Source organism: Canis aureus, chromosome 1 (assembly GCF_053574225.1).
Source record: "Canis aureus isolate CA01 chromosome 1, VMU_Caureus_v.1.0, whole genome shotgun sequence".
NCBI lineage: Eukaryota > Metazoa > Chordata > Mammalia > Carnivora > Canidae > Canis > Canis aureus.
Genome location: NC_135611.1, coordinates 63,420,942 through 63,438,680, shown reverse-complemented (window position 1 = coordinate 63,438,680; position 17,739 = coordinate 63,420,942). Strand labels below are relative to the sequence as shown.

General features: G+C 44.1%; 1 protein-coding gene across 3 annotated transcripts in view; it reads right to left on the bottom strand.

The window, feature by feature from the left end:
* NKAIN2 (sodium/potassium transporting ATPase interacting 2) overlaps window positions 1-13,010 on the bottom strand; it is a 952,120-nt gene extending 939,110 nt beyond the window's left edge. Inside the window, exon 1 of one of the 3 annotated variants that reach the window (XM_077902232.1) lies at window positions 12,795-13,010. In XM_077902232.1, the coding sequence (XP_077758358.1) occupies window positions 12,795-12,848 (54 nt within the window). In that variant the 5' untranslated portion in view covers window positions 12,849-13,010. The remainder of the gene's footprint in view (window positions 1-12,794) is intronic. The other 2 variants (XM_077902211.1, XM_077902223.1) reach the window with 2 other exon arrangements.
* Window positions 13,011-17,739: the final 4,729 nt, after the last annotated feature.

Here is a 17,739-nt window from a genome sequence, read left to right as displayed (position 1 = left end):
TCACTGCTTTCCCTTACATTCCCCACAGAGCTTGCTCCAAACCTCAGGCTTTCACCCTCATGTCATGTTGCTTCTTATTCTACTATGAGGAATGGTGTCATTCACCTGGAAAATTGACATCTGTAGAAATGCATATCCTATAAAGTTTAAACTCCCTCCAAAGGTGCTCTAGTCCATCCGCAAACTGCAGCCCTACCCATTTCATTCTCTGTTTCACCCCCCAACTCTTCCTACTTGCCAGTAAACTTGACTCTTCATTGTCCCACACACACACTCTTTCATTCTCACCTTTGTTCTTCATTTATTTATTTATTATTATTATTATTTTTTTTTTTTTTTTTTTTTTTAGTGAGCTCTGTGTGGGGCCAATGCAGGCTGGAACTCCTGACCCTGAGATCAAGAGTTGCATGCCCAAACAACTGAGCCAGTCAGGCACCCCCTGACTACCATTTCTTCCTTCTGGGATTCTCCTTTCTCCAGTTTTTAGTTGTAGAAGTCGACCTATCATATACCAGGATGATGAGCCTAGGAAGACGTAAGTGATTACCTCCCCCAAGTCTCCTTATTACTTCACTCTTACTTTTCTTACAGTTCTTATTATTCCATATCATTCTGTAGGTATCCAAGCATATCACTTAACCTCTTAGATAAAGGCCTAGTTTGCTTACACTATCCAACTCAACTCTGCATCTTTTACCTTCCATAACACTCACACAAAGGCACTCACAAAGAGCCTATATTATCTTTACAATATATTTTAAATAATGCGTGTCAAATATATTTATAGAATCTCTTAAAATGTCTTGCAAATTCAAAGTAACTGAATTAAATTTGTCAATAAATAGAATATCTTGATGAAATGTTAGACGAAAAAAAAAAGAAACGGAAAAATTTATCAGCAGGTTTCACCCCAATTTCATGTATCGGGTTGAGACATTTGTGAACCCCCACAAATTATATGGGTATTTTTCTGATGAGAAAGTTCGTAACTTTTAGCAGATTCTCAAAAGAGCCCATCAGGCATTTAAAAAAAAAAAAAAGTCAAAAAGTAAAAAGTACTGCTCTGGAGATGTGAACTATAAAGACAGGATTCACTTCATTATTTACATTCTGACCTAAGAGAGCCTTTAAATAATGTTCTATCAATCACGGTAAGTAAAGCTAGATAATACAAATTTGAAAGATATGAATTCACAGTTTTCAAAGATGGCCCAGTTTACATCAACATTTACTTTTCACCAACACTGATCTTATTTATAGTAGCTTGAAATGTGATCTTCGGTTTATGACAGAGAACAGCAGAGCATTTTTAAGTGCTACCACATTAAGCAAGTACTATGGCTTCGTAAATAAATAAATAAGGATCATGTTGCAACCTAAACTGATCTTCAATTATTACAAACACTAAATATTAGATCAACCCATGACAGAAACACAGCTTGACGTTCCTTTCAGCTAGACCATACCCTAACTGCCAAAAGGACAGAAACATACACTTAAGTTACTCAGCACATGTCAGTATGCTATTCATGGGTGGACATTTCATAAATCCTTCTTGATGAAGCTGATTTAGTAGTTACTTCATTTCCTCCCACTGTTCATTCATTTATTTTGAAACAATAACTGGAACACAGCAGTGCAGGCTAGTAATCAACTCTAGGTTGATTCCTGGAGTTGCACTGGGTCTTCTTCTCCCAAGACCCAAGGGCAGGGCCCCAGGCATAGGTGGTTCTCCACCTCGGACAATCTGACAATCATGGGTCCAACTACTGCTGCATTCAAACTACATCAGAAAGACTTTCAGGGAGATGTATTTTTGTAAAAGAAAGATATTTTTATGTCACAGAATTAACTTTTCAGCCAAAAAGTTAATGCCCCTCCTGTAAACTGGGATCACTGCCTCTGACTCAACAATTTTGCTAATACTCCTCATCCATGTATTACTATTAAAGTTCAATATGTGACATTTTTATTCACATTATGAAAGATTAAATTTTAAAATAAGCCTATATTCAACAGAACTATTTTGCATGTAAAGTCTGCCTTACTGGTATACAAATCTCAAAAAAAAAAAAAATACATTGGGTTTTATTTCTCCCTACTTATAGGAAAAGCTAACATTTCAGGCTGCTGTGGTACTTAATATAACCCTGGAGTCAAAGTAAGTGCAATCACGTAGCAATCATCACTATCTCATTCCTGTGAAAAGAAAGTGAAAACCAACAGGTTTCCCTTAAGAATTAAAGTAAGAGAGGCATATAATTAAAGGTCACTAAACACTGTTATTAGAAGATTTACATTTACTAAATGTAAATCGAACTTATGCCACTTGCCTGGTTTCTAGGACAGCTTTTTTTGAACAGCAACAAATCTACTCCAACAGTCTATAAAATGGTAAAACGGGAGAGCAGTGTCCCCTATAAGAGCCTGTGGAATTTCCCAAGAACATTATAGATAAAACCAGAAATATGTTCCTGAGAAAACTCATTAGTGAATTCGCAGTCATCTTCACAGGCTTTAAAAATGCATATATCATTTTAAGTAGAGAAGTATTAGTTGCCTTTTAACTGCTAGACATTCAGGATCCAGCCACCTCTCCCCTACATCTCTCTACTTCCCCAGCCCCACCCTTTAGAAGAAAGAAGAAAACTTTCAATACCAATCCAAAAGAAAAGCAAAACTCAGGTTCATAAATGCTATTGAAGAGCCATAATTTAACTAACATCCTCTGACTGAATAAAATGGAGCTACATTTTATGAAAGATGGGCAAAAATTAAACTTCATTAATCCTTTATTGATAAGGGTAAGAAATACATAACCCTAGACACAGCTCCAATATTGTAGAGAATCACCAAGTTTGAGCAAGCTTTATTTTTTAAAATCCTCTTATTTACTTAAGTAATCTCTACACCCAACGCAGGACTCGAACTCACACCCTGAGATCAAGAGTCCTGTGCTGTTCCGACTGAGCCAGCCAGTCCGAACTGGCTTATTTAACTGTATTTAACGCCAAGCAAAGCTTTATTTAAAAAGGTGGAAGGGGGTGGGGGGAAGACCCAGAGCTCTTTACATACCACTTGCGCATTATCAAACCCACAGATGCTTCTAAAGTCTTCAAATATGTAGCTCGCTCACTGCCCCCAATAACTGGCGTTAAACTCATCCCCAGATCCTGATCTCACCTCTGCAGCTCAGAGAAATCAAATGGAACAAATGGGCAGCGCCTGGATTCACCAACTCATATAGGTCAGCTATTCCCTAAATTTACAGATTGAGAGAGTAAGGTCAGGATCTGCGCATCCACAGGATGAATCATGACCCCCAGGAGCAAGCTGCCTCCCACCACCTGCAGGTGCCATAACAAAGGAAGTACTCAATGCCAAGGCAAGTCAACAGAGCCCTTTGCCAGGGGCCCATGACCACGGAAGCATGCAGGCTGTAATGGTCTCCATGGGGCCTGTAAAAGTCTTCCCCACGTTTTTTTCCTAGTGACATCAGAGACTGTCCTTTACAAAAATAATAATAATAATAATAATAATAATAATAATAATAATAATAATAATAATAGTCTAGGAGATCTGCCTTGTATACCCCCAGGCCTAGAAGCCCACATAGAGGAGTCTCATATGAATCCCCGACCACTGAACATTGTAGACATAACACTGACCCATCTATCCTCTGACTCATGGCTGTCAGTTAAAACATTTGAAACACCTCCTTATTCTGTTGTGCAGTTAGCATCATACACATGCGTACAAAGACTTCTGTTAGCAGAAGAGATCTGATTCCTCCATTCCCATCTAAGACCCATTTGTTTCCAAAGAACACAACATTGTTAGGGCTTTTAAATGTGTTACTGTTTTAGAGTGTGTGCACTGATTAGGAAACAAAAGTCAGTACAAAAACTCCTTACCACCAGCCCTGCAAAGACAGACATTTAGGGGCCGATGCTGGAAAGGCTGGCTTGGTTTCAGATATAAGATACAGGCCCTGCTCCTCACCTATGACTTCAAAAAAAATTCACCGCAGATGCCCTCCCCCAGGTGTTCTAAATTTCCAAATATCTTCGGAAGCCTATTGCAACATCCCTCCTTCTTCGTAACACCAATAATGAGACCTGACTGAATTTCAAGGTTAAGGGGTGTGATTTTAGTGGCTGAGACATCATTTCACGAAACTCAAGGAAATACATGAAAAACTGGCCAAGTGTGTGAAAACGAGGTCCCCTTCATTGATTTTAATTACGCGATGGTAATATTTGATATTCTTAGACATCTTTATGTATCGCTATTTGCTAAATACCTCTTTAGTAGCTTAAGAGTGTCCATATTGAATTTTCGGCCCTTCAATATTGTTTAGATAATAATTTAATATTATTAACTTTGGACGGCACTATTAGCCAAGAGTAATAATTCGTTAAAAAGTGTTACTGAGAATGCTGGTTCCATGGAAGATTAATAGGGGCTCTCAGGAAAAGAGGTCTTTGGTTGGCTGCAAGCACTTTATAAGTATTTGTGAAGTTAAATGGAATTAAGCAGCAGTTTCTCTGGTGTAGGACTTCTAGGGGCCACTAGAATGTATTGTGACCCTTCGGGGGCAGGAGAGAGGCTGAAAAGCCTGTAGCATCCCACAACTTATTTAACCTCAGAGCTCCTGTACTACAGAGCATTTTGCAGAACATGTGCCCATGGAACACAGTTTTAGAAATACCAGTCCAGAAATGAACTAGGGGTGGTGGAAGGGGAGGTGGGCAGGGGGTGGGGGTGACTGGGTGACGGGCACTGAGGGGGGCACTTGATGGGATGAGCACTGGGTGTTATTCTATATGTTGGCAAATTGAACCCCAACAAAAAATAAATTTATAAAAAAATAAAAAATAATGAAAAATTAAAAGAAATACCAGTCCAAAGAAGGACTGTACTGACCGATTTGTAAAATGCAATCCTTAATGAACACTTCAAGTAGGTGTATTAGACACCGAAGCATAACGCTTGACCTATTTCACCTACCTGCACCCAGGGGTATCATCCTATGTACACAGTCCCCCAAAATGACAGGTGGGTGAAGAAAAAAAACTGTTACTACAAGAAATTAGTTGTTACAACAACTAAAGTCATTGTCCAAGTGATATACAAACAGCCCATACCCCCCCCCCTCCTGTGACTGGATAAGCAGTTCTGGAAGATTAAACTATTCATACTTACAAAGGTTGTCTAGATATCACAAGTCTGAAAGGTTGTCTAGATATCACAAGTCTGGGAAGCTCCTTTCACATCTGGGAAGCTCTTCAATACATAAACTTTGAGCCCATTTTCTCCCCAGATGCTCCTAAGCATCTTGTAGGGGAAACGGATGAGGAATTATTTGCCTCTCTTTTGTAAGTGATGAAATGACAATCAGTCACTTAGTTGGGCAGACGGGGTGTAGAAAAATCTGCCCTCTGGCTTAGTTGAGTGCTTTCCCAGCATAGCCCCACCTCTCCCTCTGTCCCCCACGGTTGCGCTTGGCAGTGAGAAGCTATTCCAGAAATTCATAGTGAGGGGCTAGGCTAGCAAAGAGAGACAGCTGAAGGAACCAATTCGGCTCCAGCATGACAGGCAGGGAGCGAACCCACTAGAAGCACAGAATCACTTGCACATGGCCTGCGTCTCTATTCGCTGCAAAGACTCAAGTGCTGGAGAAAGACCTTCCATTCCCCTTATTTAAACTTCTGAATAAGACTAAGCTAAAGTCCTAAATAGACACAGTTGGTCCTGAAGGAGTTTGTGTTCGCATAAATAAAAGGCCAAAGGAAGAATGAGCTAATTTTCTACTTAGGTTGAAAATTTTCAAAAACAAGGTTCACGTATTCGGGTAACACCCTAAGTGAAGACATATTCTTTGGGCCAGTGGTTCTCAAAATGTGGTCCCTAACCAGCGGCATCCGTGTCCCCCTGGGGAACTCACTGGAAGAGCAAATTCCAGGTCCAGGACCTCGCTGAGACCTACTGAATCAGAAGCCCTGGGGTCCGTTGATTTGTGTGGGGAGCACCCTGCAAGTGATTCTGATGCACCATCAAGACCCAGAAGTGCTCTAGAATATTCAATGCACATTTCAAACAACCTATTACTCAAAGTCATCCCCAACGACAATAATTTTAACTAATATTCTTACTAATAACTCATCCTGATGGATTTAGGACCGGGACGTGTTTAAAAAAAAAAAACAAACAAGAGGCAAATAATAACATCACGCTGCATAAGCAATTCATCAGAAATTGGTTTTAAAAAAATGGGAATTTGAGAAAAACAAATACATTCTGTCTTCCCATAGAATCTTTCTAAAACATACATATCAAAGCGTGCAAGCCCATCCCATGTGCTGATTTCTCAATAAATGGCCGGACACAGATAGTAGCTGTGACACTCCTCCCCACCCTTCAGCAATGACAGAAACACAACGTCATTATGAGGGATCACCTCTCCAAGGGATAACTGCAAGTGTGTTTTGCAATATTAATGCACACTTGAAATCCAGTGGGAACAGCGAGGCAAGCTGACTGTGCAGGGAACAGTGTCTGCTTGTAGCGCACACCTCACCCACCAGCAGCCCCCCGCTGTGGCCACCCTGGGTCCCCCCCAGGCCGGCCAAGTTGGACAGAAGCCTGGCACCAACACCCCCCCACACCCCGAGCCTGCTTAGTCTTGTGTTGATTTCTGGGCCCACTAGGAATCAGAAGGGAGATTTTGCCTTTGTGAGTCAAAGAAACATGAGCTACAACACTGTTTTATGACACATGGAAGGGATTCAGTGAAGCTCAGTCTGGCTTAGAGTGGGGCAGGGGGGGTGAGGGCAAGCTCTGTCACTCACTGAGAGAAGGACTTCAGAAAGTTGCTTAAACTTTCAGAGTCTCCACTTTCTCCCCTGTAAAGTGAGGATATTAGTATCTATCACCCATCTCGTAGGATTATTGGAATTGGTGAAAAAACATGATTAGCATTTAGCCCAGAACAAGCTTCCAGTAAATACTGACAGCTCTCATCATTATAAGTATTTTACAAAGCTAGACGTCTAAAGCACAATAAATTATAAAAGCACAAAATTTGTTTCCAAGTACACACCAGAGTCAGTTTATTGTAACTTTTCAAGTAAAGTTTCTACAAGGCTCAAAGTTAGCATGTGATCCGTGATTAATTCAAAAGGTAAAAATTATCAGAAGTCACCTTATTTCCATTCTGGGTTGAAAAAAAAAAAGAAAGAAAGAAAGAAAGAAAGAAAGAAAGTCTATAGATTCCATCAGACTTACTGTTAGAAATATTTTTATTCATTAGACCCAGGGCCTGTTTTAGAGTTTAAGCCTAAAAAGAAAAGCACTGCATTCAGGAAGATGAAGCAAGTAATTCCTTTAAATAGTAAGAACTTGCAAATTTAAATATACCTCAAATGGACCTCAAATGGTAAAAAGAAAAGAAACCCAGTTTATAAATTTCATTTTCCACCTTAACATGTAGAAAGGCAAAAAAAAAAAAGAAAAAAAAACATAATTTTATCTTATTTCTTTCCAGTGTTTAAATATCCTTCATTTTCTTGGAGTTGGTAGGAATAAAAGTTTCATACACTTTTGTTTTCATTCCATATGTAGAAATTATCTAAGTGTTAACACAAGATTTGTTTCTATCCTTCTTAGAGGGGAAAAAGGAACCTTAGATGTATTGTATCTTGATAGACCATGTATTTTATTATTTTGAAAATAAACAATAATCAAGTTTCTCTGGGGGGAAATGACGGCTAAAATTGGAGGAGTTCATGTAATCGGTGAAAAAATGGAATAGAAAGGAAATAGAAATATTTCTCATGCGTACGTTTGATTCCTGACACTTGAGTGTGGTAAATCCTGGAAACAGAAAATTATCCATTATTAGTGATACTCGTTTCAAAACTACTTTTTGGAAAAATTACACTGAGCTGCTTGAGATTCCACCAAATAACATAACTGAAGTATATCCTTTGAAATTTTGGCCATTAGTTGTATGTATACAAATACTAAATGCAACTGATGCCATAATTCTAATATTTTTATTTCCAGTATAAATCTAGGAGGGTTAAAATGTGCCTCTGTCTCAGATTTTATTTTTCTCAAGCCGGAATGCACAAAAAAAGCACCAGAACCAGAAATAAAGACTGATTTCAAGGGAGTCCCTGGCTGCCATTCTAAAATTCTTGATTGGGCAAGGAGAGAATTTGACCCCAAAATAAAGCAGGATCACAGGGAAAAGGAAGTGGCAATGCCTATTCACATTTCTGGGCCACTGCCCACTAATGGGGCCCATGCCAGAGAGGAGTCTGGCATTCTGCACACGGCATGCTGCCCATCCAAGCCTCTACTGGAGAAAGCAGGGGAAAAGCTCTGCACAGATTGGTTCTTTGAAACTTTGGGTATATGGAAAAAAAAAAAAAAAAAAAAAGAGCTTTGCCACTTGGCTCGTGAACCAAGAAACAGAGCTGGACAGGGGAAGGAGTTTCTGTATCTTTCCTGGTAAACGTTTAGAGCAGAGCAGTACTGAATTTACAATGAAAAGACAGGTCTAAAAAAATGTGCACACATACCCACAAGACAATGCTGGGATGCAAAAGGAAAAAAACATTTGAAAAGAAGAAAGTTATTTTACAACTTAGCACACCCAGCATACTTTTGCACCGTAAGCCTCTGAAATACCACGTGAAAATTGTTAGTCTTCTCCATGAGTTAGACTGGGTCATGATCACAAGATTTTACTATCAGTGGCATAGGAAACTAAAATTTTAAATTGTCCCGGTATGGAGGTTTTGTGGCAGGTAGAGTTCTAAACTTCTGCAGGACTTTCAAACATGTCAAAAGGAAAATCGTAAGATTCCACAGGCAGTTTTCAAGTCACTTCACATCATGCTTTAATTACAAAAAAAAAAAAAAAAAAATGATGATACTTCATGTAACTATGAACACTGTACAAACATCACAGGCATCACTGAAATACTCCATAATTATAACAGATTGCTTTTATTTAGTCTATCAACACACTCATGGCTTTCTTTTCTAAAAAAATGTGTCCCTCTGAAGATGCTTAGTAACTACCTGTGCAGTAGAAGGTAACTGGTCATTCTTGAGTAAGTTTCAAATGTGCTTTTTCGTGGGAACTAACACAATCCTTAGTTGCTCCTGCTCCAAGTTAGCAATATTTCAGAAAGCACATGGTAAGAATGGCACCTTCAAGCGTTACTCTGGACATAAATCTCTACTTTCAATAGTTTATGGCACATACACTATGTTCCATAGAAGAATATGATGCACACAAAAAGGGGGGGGGCATGTTTAATTTTCTTACTTGAAAACAAAGCCTTCTTTTCAAACCAAAATAAGTTATGTTTTTTCCACAGTATATCTAAGTGATTTTCACTGAGGATTATCTGAGTGATTTTTGCAATATTCAAATAAAGTACTGAGTCAACCAAACACTGAAGAACAAAAAGCAAAAATAATAAAGTAAAACAACACAGACGTCATCTCAAGCTGCTGAGTTGTAAATAAGAAGCTAGATTGGTCTTGTCCTGTGCCACTATATCCAACACTGCACATGCAGTGATGAGTTTTGTTACTATCTGAAATCTTCAGGTTCTGAGCATTAGGGACAGCGATGATAAAAAGAAAATTACCTTCTTGAGATTAAGAGCTTAAACTTTGGATCGTGCACATATAACAAATCTGTTCCCAGAGATCACACCCCTTTTTCATAGCAATCATCCTAAAATCTGAAGTCAGAATAACCATACATCTCAAAGATTTTAATTTATGATATACAGCAGCAGATACTTTTTCATAAGATGGAAGTTTTGTATTGGGTCTCTTTGGTATGAAATTCTGAATTCCTGTCTCATAAACTGACTTTTAAAAGAATGTATGTTTATCCACACTTGTAATCTGCCAAATGTTAAATTAAACGCACATTTAATATAATTAAAGCACATTTAATATAATTAAAGGCAAAGATGTCGAATCCTGACAGGTAAATTTTTCTGGAGCGTTTGTCTCTGTCCCTCACCTGTTAAAAGATCACACACTGCATCTGCTCTGATAATAACCTGATGAATGAGGTTCTCTCATCGCCAGTGTACCAACAGCTACCTCATCCTCCACAAAGGTCAGCTGCAAGCTGGCCTAAACATAACTATTCCTTTAAGTCTAATTAACACAGAGATATTCTACTTACGGAATTGGAAATAAATGTTTCCAGAAACTTCAAGTTACTTAATAAAGGAATTTTACAAAGTTGCTGTCCTAGCCTACCTTTCGCTTCCATTCATTTTAATAGATCTAAGATTTATCAGTACAACATGCCCAAACGTCACAAAAACACACACTGAACACTCCAGAAGTAAACAAAAGTGGGTGAACCTCTGTGTCCATCAACGGTACCTGAGCCATAAGTTACTCTGGAAACACCCCTACATATAAAAACCACTTCTACTCATAATAGCTGATAGATACAAAAAGTTTCTAAAGATCTATCAAGAGCAAAGGAAAACATATTCATCCCCCTATTTTATGTGTCTGTGTGCAGTGCTCTGCAATTATTAGTTTGCAAAGGAATTATTTTATTAAAATTAAATACTCTACTTCTAAGACGTAACAATTCCAGATCTCTGAGGTCCTTTAAACGTGATCTTTTAGCCTTATCAAAGCAACGAATGTTCCTCGTCCTTTGTTTTTTGTTCTGCATCTGCATTAGCATGGCTGCTAATTATATTAGCCTGGTGGCACATAAAGTCGGAATGGGGAAAAAAATCACATGATTGTTATAGAACATCCTTAAGATTCGAATGGAGACTTGCTTAGGCTGAACATTCCTGTATCACAACTGCCTCTGTTTTGTTAGGGAACTTCACTTTGATTCAGAATTTCTGTTCCATAAGGGATGGAGCACTTCTCCGATACACACCGTCGCATATGTGCACACACATGAACAAAACACACACAGAGAAATCTTGAGCCTTATCGTGCCACTTTGTATATTTAGCTTATTTGTATACTTAGGTTTCTCCAAAATTGCTAAGTTCTTGAGAAGTTTGTGTTCATCACACAAAATGCCACATAGATCTAATGCCTACACAACCGCCACCATAAAGCCCTACTGCGCTAAATGACTTAAAGTTAAATCACATTTTAAAATTTTCAAACTGAAAATAGCATGAGAATACTTACCCACCCACTCATTCTCACAGTTTTATGCTTTTACACAGTGAATCAGCAAATGTGTTCTTTTCTGAATCATATATGAACATAGGAATGTTAAAAAAAAAAAAAAAAACACTTATACAATTGGGCTTACTTGGCCTAACCACTGGTTTAACAAAGTAAACTCTCCCATTGTTCGGGTTAGCTTTCTCGTTAGCAGTCAAAGTCCTTTATTGCGCAACTTAAGCGTGTAGCAAAAAAGAAACTGCTTTACACTCACTGCAAAAATATTACATTCTTAAAACGGTATTTACAGTTCCACCTTCTTTTTCTTACAACCAAGTGCCAAGGTGGGAAAGCCTAAGTAATTCACAGATCCACCTAGGCATCTTGAGATAACTTTCCTGGGGAAGAAAAACACCCCAAGACAATATGCAACCAAAAAGCACGGGCTTCAGCTAAATAGTAAGCAACAACAACAACAACAAACAGTCTTGGGGATCAAGACAACTGATGAACAATGAGGACCCCCTAAGGAATTCTTCTACCAGTCTCAACAGCAAATCCTTGCTCTTCTGAACACTTTCCTGGTGGGGGTCTCGGCAATCCCCTTCGGTCTGGGGGTCCTTTCAGCCTTTATGAAACAATTGTTGGAAACGGGGGTGGCTTTGCAGATTAATTCATACTCTCCAAGGAACGCTATTTGCCAGCAGGAGGGAGCAAGCACTCCCTAACCTCAAATTAACCACTTGGAGTGGTACATGCCTCACCTCTGAACTACCCCCCCGCCCCCCGCCTCTCCTATTGCCCTTAGAGCATTTAAATTCAGAGACCTGACGTGTTCCATTACCGGCTCCTTGCCTCTTTGCAAACACACAGCATTCCTCAAAAAGTACATAGGGTTCTCCATCCTATAGGATCAGAGACAACGTGATCTGTTTCAGGAGCGGTTACATACATCGTGGAGGAAGATACAATGCTTTCCTTTAGTTCAGTGTATTTGTGATTTAAAGGCCACCGGTTCGGTTCACGGCAGTGGCGTTACCGAGTCCGTCCGAGTTATTTCCCTTCAATCTACACACTTTTACAACTCAGCGTGGCCGCTGGGTCGGGCTGCTGTGGAGACACCACCTGCCCTGCGCAGTGGTCTTGCGAGGGCGTTAGTTGGATAAGGGAATTATCTTCCTTGAAACATCACACATGGCAACGGAGGAAAAGGTACCGCCGGGGGGTTAGCCGGCGGGAGGAAAGTCAAAAATTATTCCGTGTCTCTTCCAACCCCTGTGCAGTAGACCGTCTGCGGCAGGCACGCGGTTACAGGAGCAGGAATGCACACCGTGCAGGCACGAGAGACCGAGCTCGGGAGATCCCAGACAAGTTTAACCCGCACCTGCCAAACTGCGTTGGGAGGAGCGGAAACGGGGGGGGGGGGTCCCGCACCCCGCGCCCGTCCCCGCGGTCCGGTGCAGCACGGCCGGCCGCTACCTGTGTCACCTGCCCTCCTGTATTTCCCCTCCCAGCGCGGCCGGCGGCGGAGCCTCCCGTGCAGGGCTCCCGGGGCCCGGAGGCGCGCCGCCCGAGGGGAGGACCCGAGTGTCACTTACCAGTTGCATGCCACAGATGAAGATGAGCGTGCACCTGCCGCTGCAATAACCCATGGTTTCCGAGACCCCTGCCGCCGCCGCACTGTCCCACGGCGGCCACCGTCGAGCCCCCACTGTATCCAATCAGATCGCGGGGAAGGGCAGGCGCACCTGCCGGGGGCTCGGGGGCTCCGGGCCGCCGCCGCCGCCGCCGCCGCCGCCGCTGCCGCTGCTGCTGCCGCTGCTGCCCGCGTCCTGGGGGGGGACAGGCATTAGGACCTGCAGGCGCGGCGGCGGCGGCGGCGGCGGCAGCTGCAGCTCCAGCTCCAGCTCCGGCTCCGGCTCCAGCCGCGCCCGCCGCACCTCCGTCCGCCCGCTCGCCGCACGCGCCGCGCCGCGCCCGGGCCCGCAGGGGCAGCAGCCGCAGCCTCGGAGCGCCGCCGCGCCCACGGGCATCTGGCCGCCCAGGGGCGCCCCCGCCGCTCCCCGCGCCCGCTCGCCCCGCGCGCTCGGCGGCGGCTCCGGGGGCGGCAGGAGCGCGCGCCCCCGCCCCTCCCCCTCCCCGCCCCTCCCCCTCCCGCGCCCCTCCCGCCGCCGCTCGGCGCCCGGGCTCCGCGCTCCCTCCCGCTGCGAGACGCCGGGGCCGCCGCGCGCCCCTCCCCGCGCCCGCGGAGCCGCTCCCGACACCGAAACTTCTGGCCGGGCTGCCGCCGAGGGCGCAGGGGGGCGCGGAGGGGCGCGGGGGGCGCGGGGGGCGCCGGTCCCGCTCCCGCCGCCGAGCCCGAGGCGCCCGCGAAGTGTGCGCAGCCGGGGGTCCGCGGAGACGGGATGGAGACGGGGGTTAGAGACGCGCCGCTGCGGGAGGGGGGGGAGGGGGCGGGGGTGCAGCCGCGCCGTCCCGGCCGCTCGGGGAGCCCCGGGGGGTGACCCGGGCGGGCACGGGGATGCTGCCGGGGACTCGGGGACCCCCCGCGGGCGGCCGCGCGGCTGCTTCCCACTGTTTCCGCGCCAGAAATCAGAGCCTCCGGAGCCGACCCCGGCCCTCGGCCTCCGCGGCCCGCGCCCGCCGGGAGGGAGTCGTGCAGGCGCTCCCGGGGCCCGCCTGAGCCGCGCGCCGAGCCCCGCTCCGGAGCCCGCTGCTGCCACCTGCGGGCGGAAGCCTGAAGGGCGAAGCGCTCCGTCCAGGTGGCGCCCGCACCCCGGGTCCCGGGGTCCCGGGGTCTCGGGGTGCAGGCGGGACCGCGGGGTGCACTTTGCCTCGGAGCCCCCGGCAGCCGGCTGGCGGCGCGGCTACCCACTGGCCTTGCCAGGTGCACCTGCGCCGGGGAGCCGAGCGGCTGCAACGAGGAGCTGAGACTGAGAAGAAAGGAGCAAAGGCCACCGAGCGAGCGGGCCGGCCCCGCACTCCCCACTCCCCTTGGGGTGAAGGATGAAACCGCGCCGGGCCGAGCTTCCCACCGCTAACGGGATCTGGCCTTCTGATGAACCGGCCTCTGTGTAGGGTAGCGCTCTCCAGCCTGGGAACCACAAAGGAGGGATCCCAAATGAGTCTTCCTTTAGATAAATGTCAGGACCTATCGGAACGACTAAATACAAAGAAACTGAAGAGGGCATCGAAACCCGGCCCTGAATTTTCAGAAAGGACTCGTCAGTCGTCGAAAGCCAAAAAAAGGGGGACTCGATTTGCCAAATTGCTGAAATGCAGATACTTTATTAGCGTAATGGAAACGCCCGCTTTGAATCACCCTCTTCTTGTAAATGGGCTTTTCTCAGAAAAGTGTCTTCCAAGGTTTAATGGAATTAAGAGAACCCGATCTATGTTCCTACTCACTGCCAGACCTGGTAGGTAGTAGCTGCCCCACACTCCTTGGTAAAACTAAGCCAGGGGTGTGTAGTGCAGATGGTTCTTTAGGTTGTCACTGTTTTTGTCTTTACACGCACGTTCAGCTGCCTGAGTAGCTGCTGGGGATGCAGGCATTTTGCACTGCCCAACCAAAAGCTGTCGAGTTGATGTTCAGTATTGAAGAAGCTCCTGCCATTTAGGGGGGAAAGCACTGTATTGCCTTTCTAAGTTCATACTGGCAACAATGCAGGTGGGTCCCGCGACCACGCAGGTGGTTCTGCAACCACCAACAGCCTGAGTGGTGTTTAGACTATGGACAGGTTAAAGGAAAGCAGATACAAGTACAGTGTTGGACATTTATTGTGCGCCCCTGCTACTTCACTGCTTGCTACACTTGCATCCCCCCATTCATTATTCACAAGAAACCCATGAGTTAGTGAGAAGCTGACTCTCGGCGCCCTTGCCCGTAGTCCCTGAGCACTTGCCTTTCAGTGCGTGCCCGCCTTCTTTCTTCAAGCACCTGGGACTGTATCTGTCTACAGGCTCCTTCTAGCCACCATTGGAGGTGCTTGACTCCGGAGTGAACAGCTGTGAGAACGATTCTTGTCCAATAATGGCTGGGAGTCGGTGGATCGGTACCCCAACTTCTCAACCCAGAGATGGGAAATCCTGAGACATGCTGTAGTCTGCGTCATCAGCTTCCCCACAAGGATGGAGCCCACAATGCCCATGGTTCACCCTATTAGTTCAGTCGTGCACCCAGAATTAGCTTCCTCCCCTCCCTGCCTCATTTCTCTTCTTTCCCAGTACTTCCTGGGATCACCTCCAAACTAAATCACTCAGATCCTTGTGTCAGGGCTGCATCTTGAGAAGCCCAACATAAGGCAAATTTGCGAGGGCTTTTATTCCTAATCTGGCATCATAGGCACATTCTCCTCAGAGGAGTGAACCAGTTACATTTATAGTGTCGAACATTTATTGTGTGCACCTACTACTTTATGCTACACTCGCATCGTCTCATTCCTCACTCACAAGAAGCCCATGATGTCTGTGGGACATCAAAATTCACTCTTCTAACCACTGTGCTATACGGTGTTGATATTTTGCTGTACTTCTTCATCATGCTTTTGGAATTCCATACAGAAATGATGCCTTAAAAATACTTTGGAGAATGAGCACACATATTTTATCTCTTTTCCCAGCTTTATTGAGATCAGATTTTGCTATCTTTAAGTTCACCTTGCATCCTTTAGATACAGTACAGGTGAAGCCTGACTTATGAAAAGGTACCTAGATCGGGCTACAGTTCCATTCCCCACAGTGGCTATGTGCTTTCTGTTGCATTTCCTATTATCCTTGGAGCCTTAGGGGAAAAGACTAGAGAGAGAATCCCAATTGTCCCATTGAAGCGCATGAAGGAGAGAGATTTCTCAAGCTGGAACGTCCATTGCACTTTCATTTAGAAATAGTCATACACTGGTCAGCTATAGAAGGCTTTCCTTGACTAGTCTTCCTTGACTAGTCTGGTGATAGAACTATTATTAAGCGTCTTGTTTCTGCGGGGAGAATGTGTTACACATCACACAGCGCCATCTGACTGACCTTGACATCTTCCTTTAAAGTATTTTCAAGGTTATCCCCCCCCCCATTATCTCATTTATCTCTCAGAACCATTCATGGAATTCAGTAGGTACACAGCCACAAAGTTGCTGTCTGCTCAACATCCAATCATTTGACAAGAGCAGGAACTTAAGTCTGGCCCTGTCACACCACTGAGCAGTTTTATCTGACTTTTACTCTGTTCATTATAGTTTAAAAAACAGGATGGCAGCAGTTAACTTTACAATCACAAACCAACAAAACTGATTCATTGACTATGATATACAAACGTGATATGCAAAACGTGACATATTTTTGTTCTTGTTTGGGAAAAAATAGGGGGGATCCCTGGATGGCTCAGCGGTTTAGCACCTGCCTTCGGCCCAGGGTGTGGTCCTGGAGACCCCGGGGTGGAGTCCCACATCGGGCTCCCTGCATGGAGCCTGCTTCTCCCTCTGCCTCTCTCTCTGGGTGTCTCTCATGAATAAATGAATAAAATATTTTTAAAAAGGGAAAAAATAGTATTTTCGAAATAAATTTTATAAAGAAAAGAATCAGGGGTGCCTGGGTGGCTCTGTCAATTAAGTGTCGAACTCTTGGTTTTGGCTCAGGTCTGGATCTCAGAGTAGGGGGATTGAGTCCTGCCTTGGGCTCTGGGCTCAGAGCAGTTTGCTTGAGATTTTCTCATTCCCTCTTCCTCTTTGCCCCTCTCCCTGCTTGCTTGCTCTCTCTCTCTCTCTCAATCAAAAATAAATATTTTTAAAGAAGGTGAATAGAAAAAGATAATAATCACCCGTAGTCCTTCTACCCAGAGATAACCTGTCACTTTTGCACAAACCAGTTTTTTGTAAAAATGGGATTATATCATCCATAATATATTTTAATCTGCTTTTTCTTTTCACTTAATAGATCAACAACATATGTCCAACTCATTAATTATTAAGCTTATGAATTCTACAGCCCATTTAATTTCATATTCCGAACACTGCTGCCTTTTCCCAACGGTGAACCGTAGGTAAATCGCTTAGTCTTCTGTGCCTGGGAATCCTTTCCTATAAGGGGTTAAGGAGTTAGGGGGAGTAATCATGCACATACATTATAGGGTTGTTGGGAGGATTGTTGTAAATGTCAATATAGGAAAAGCTTTCAAAACAGGGCCTGGTGCCTACTTAACATTTTTTAAGGATAATTATCTTTATTCTGCATACAATGGAGCTTTAATCATGGTATAAAATTCTAACGTAAGCAAGTATCCCAATTTTTTTATTCTTATCCATTTCTTAGACCTAGAATTGTTGTGGTGGGCAAAATAATGGCCCCTCAAATATGTCCACACCATAATCCCTAGAACCTGTGCATGTGTTACTTCACATGGTAAAAAGACACTGAACCCAAATTAAGAACTTTGAGATGGGGAGAGTAGCCTGGATTATCCAGGTGGGCCCAGTCCAATTGCTTGAGCCCTTAAGAAGAGAACCTTTGCCGGCTAGTGAAGTGGTGAGAGGCAGGATAATGGAGAAAGTG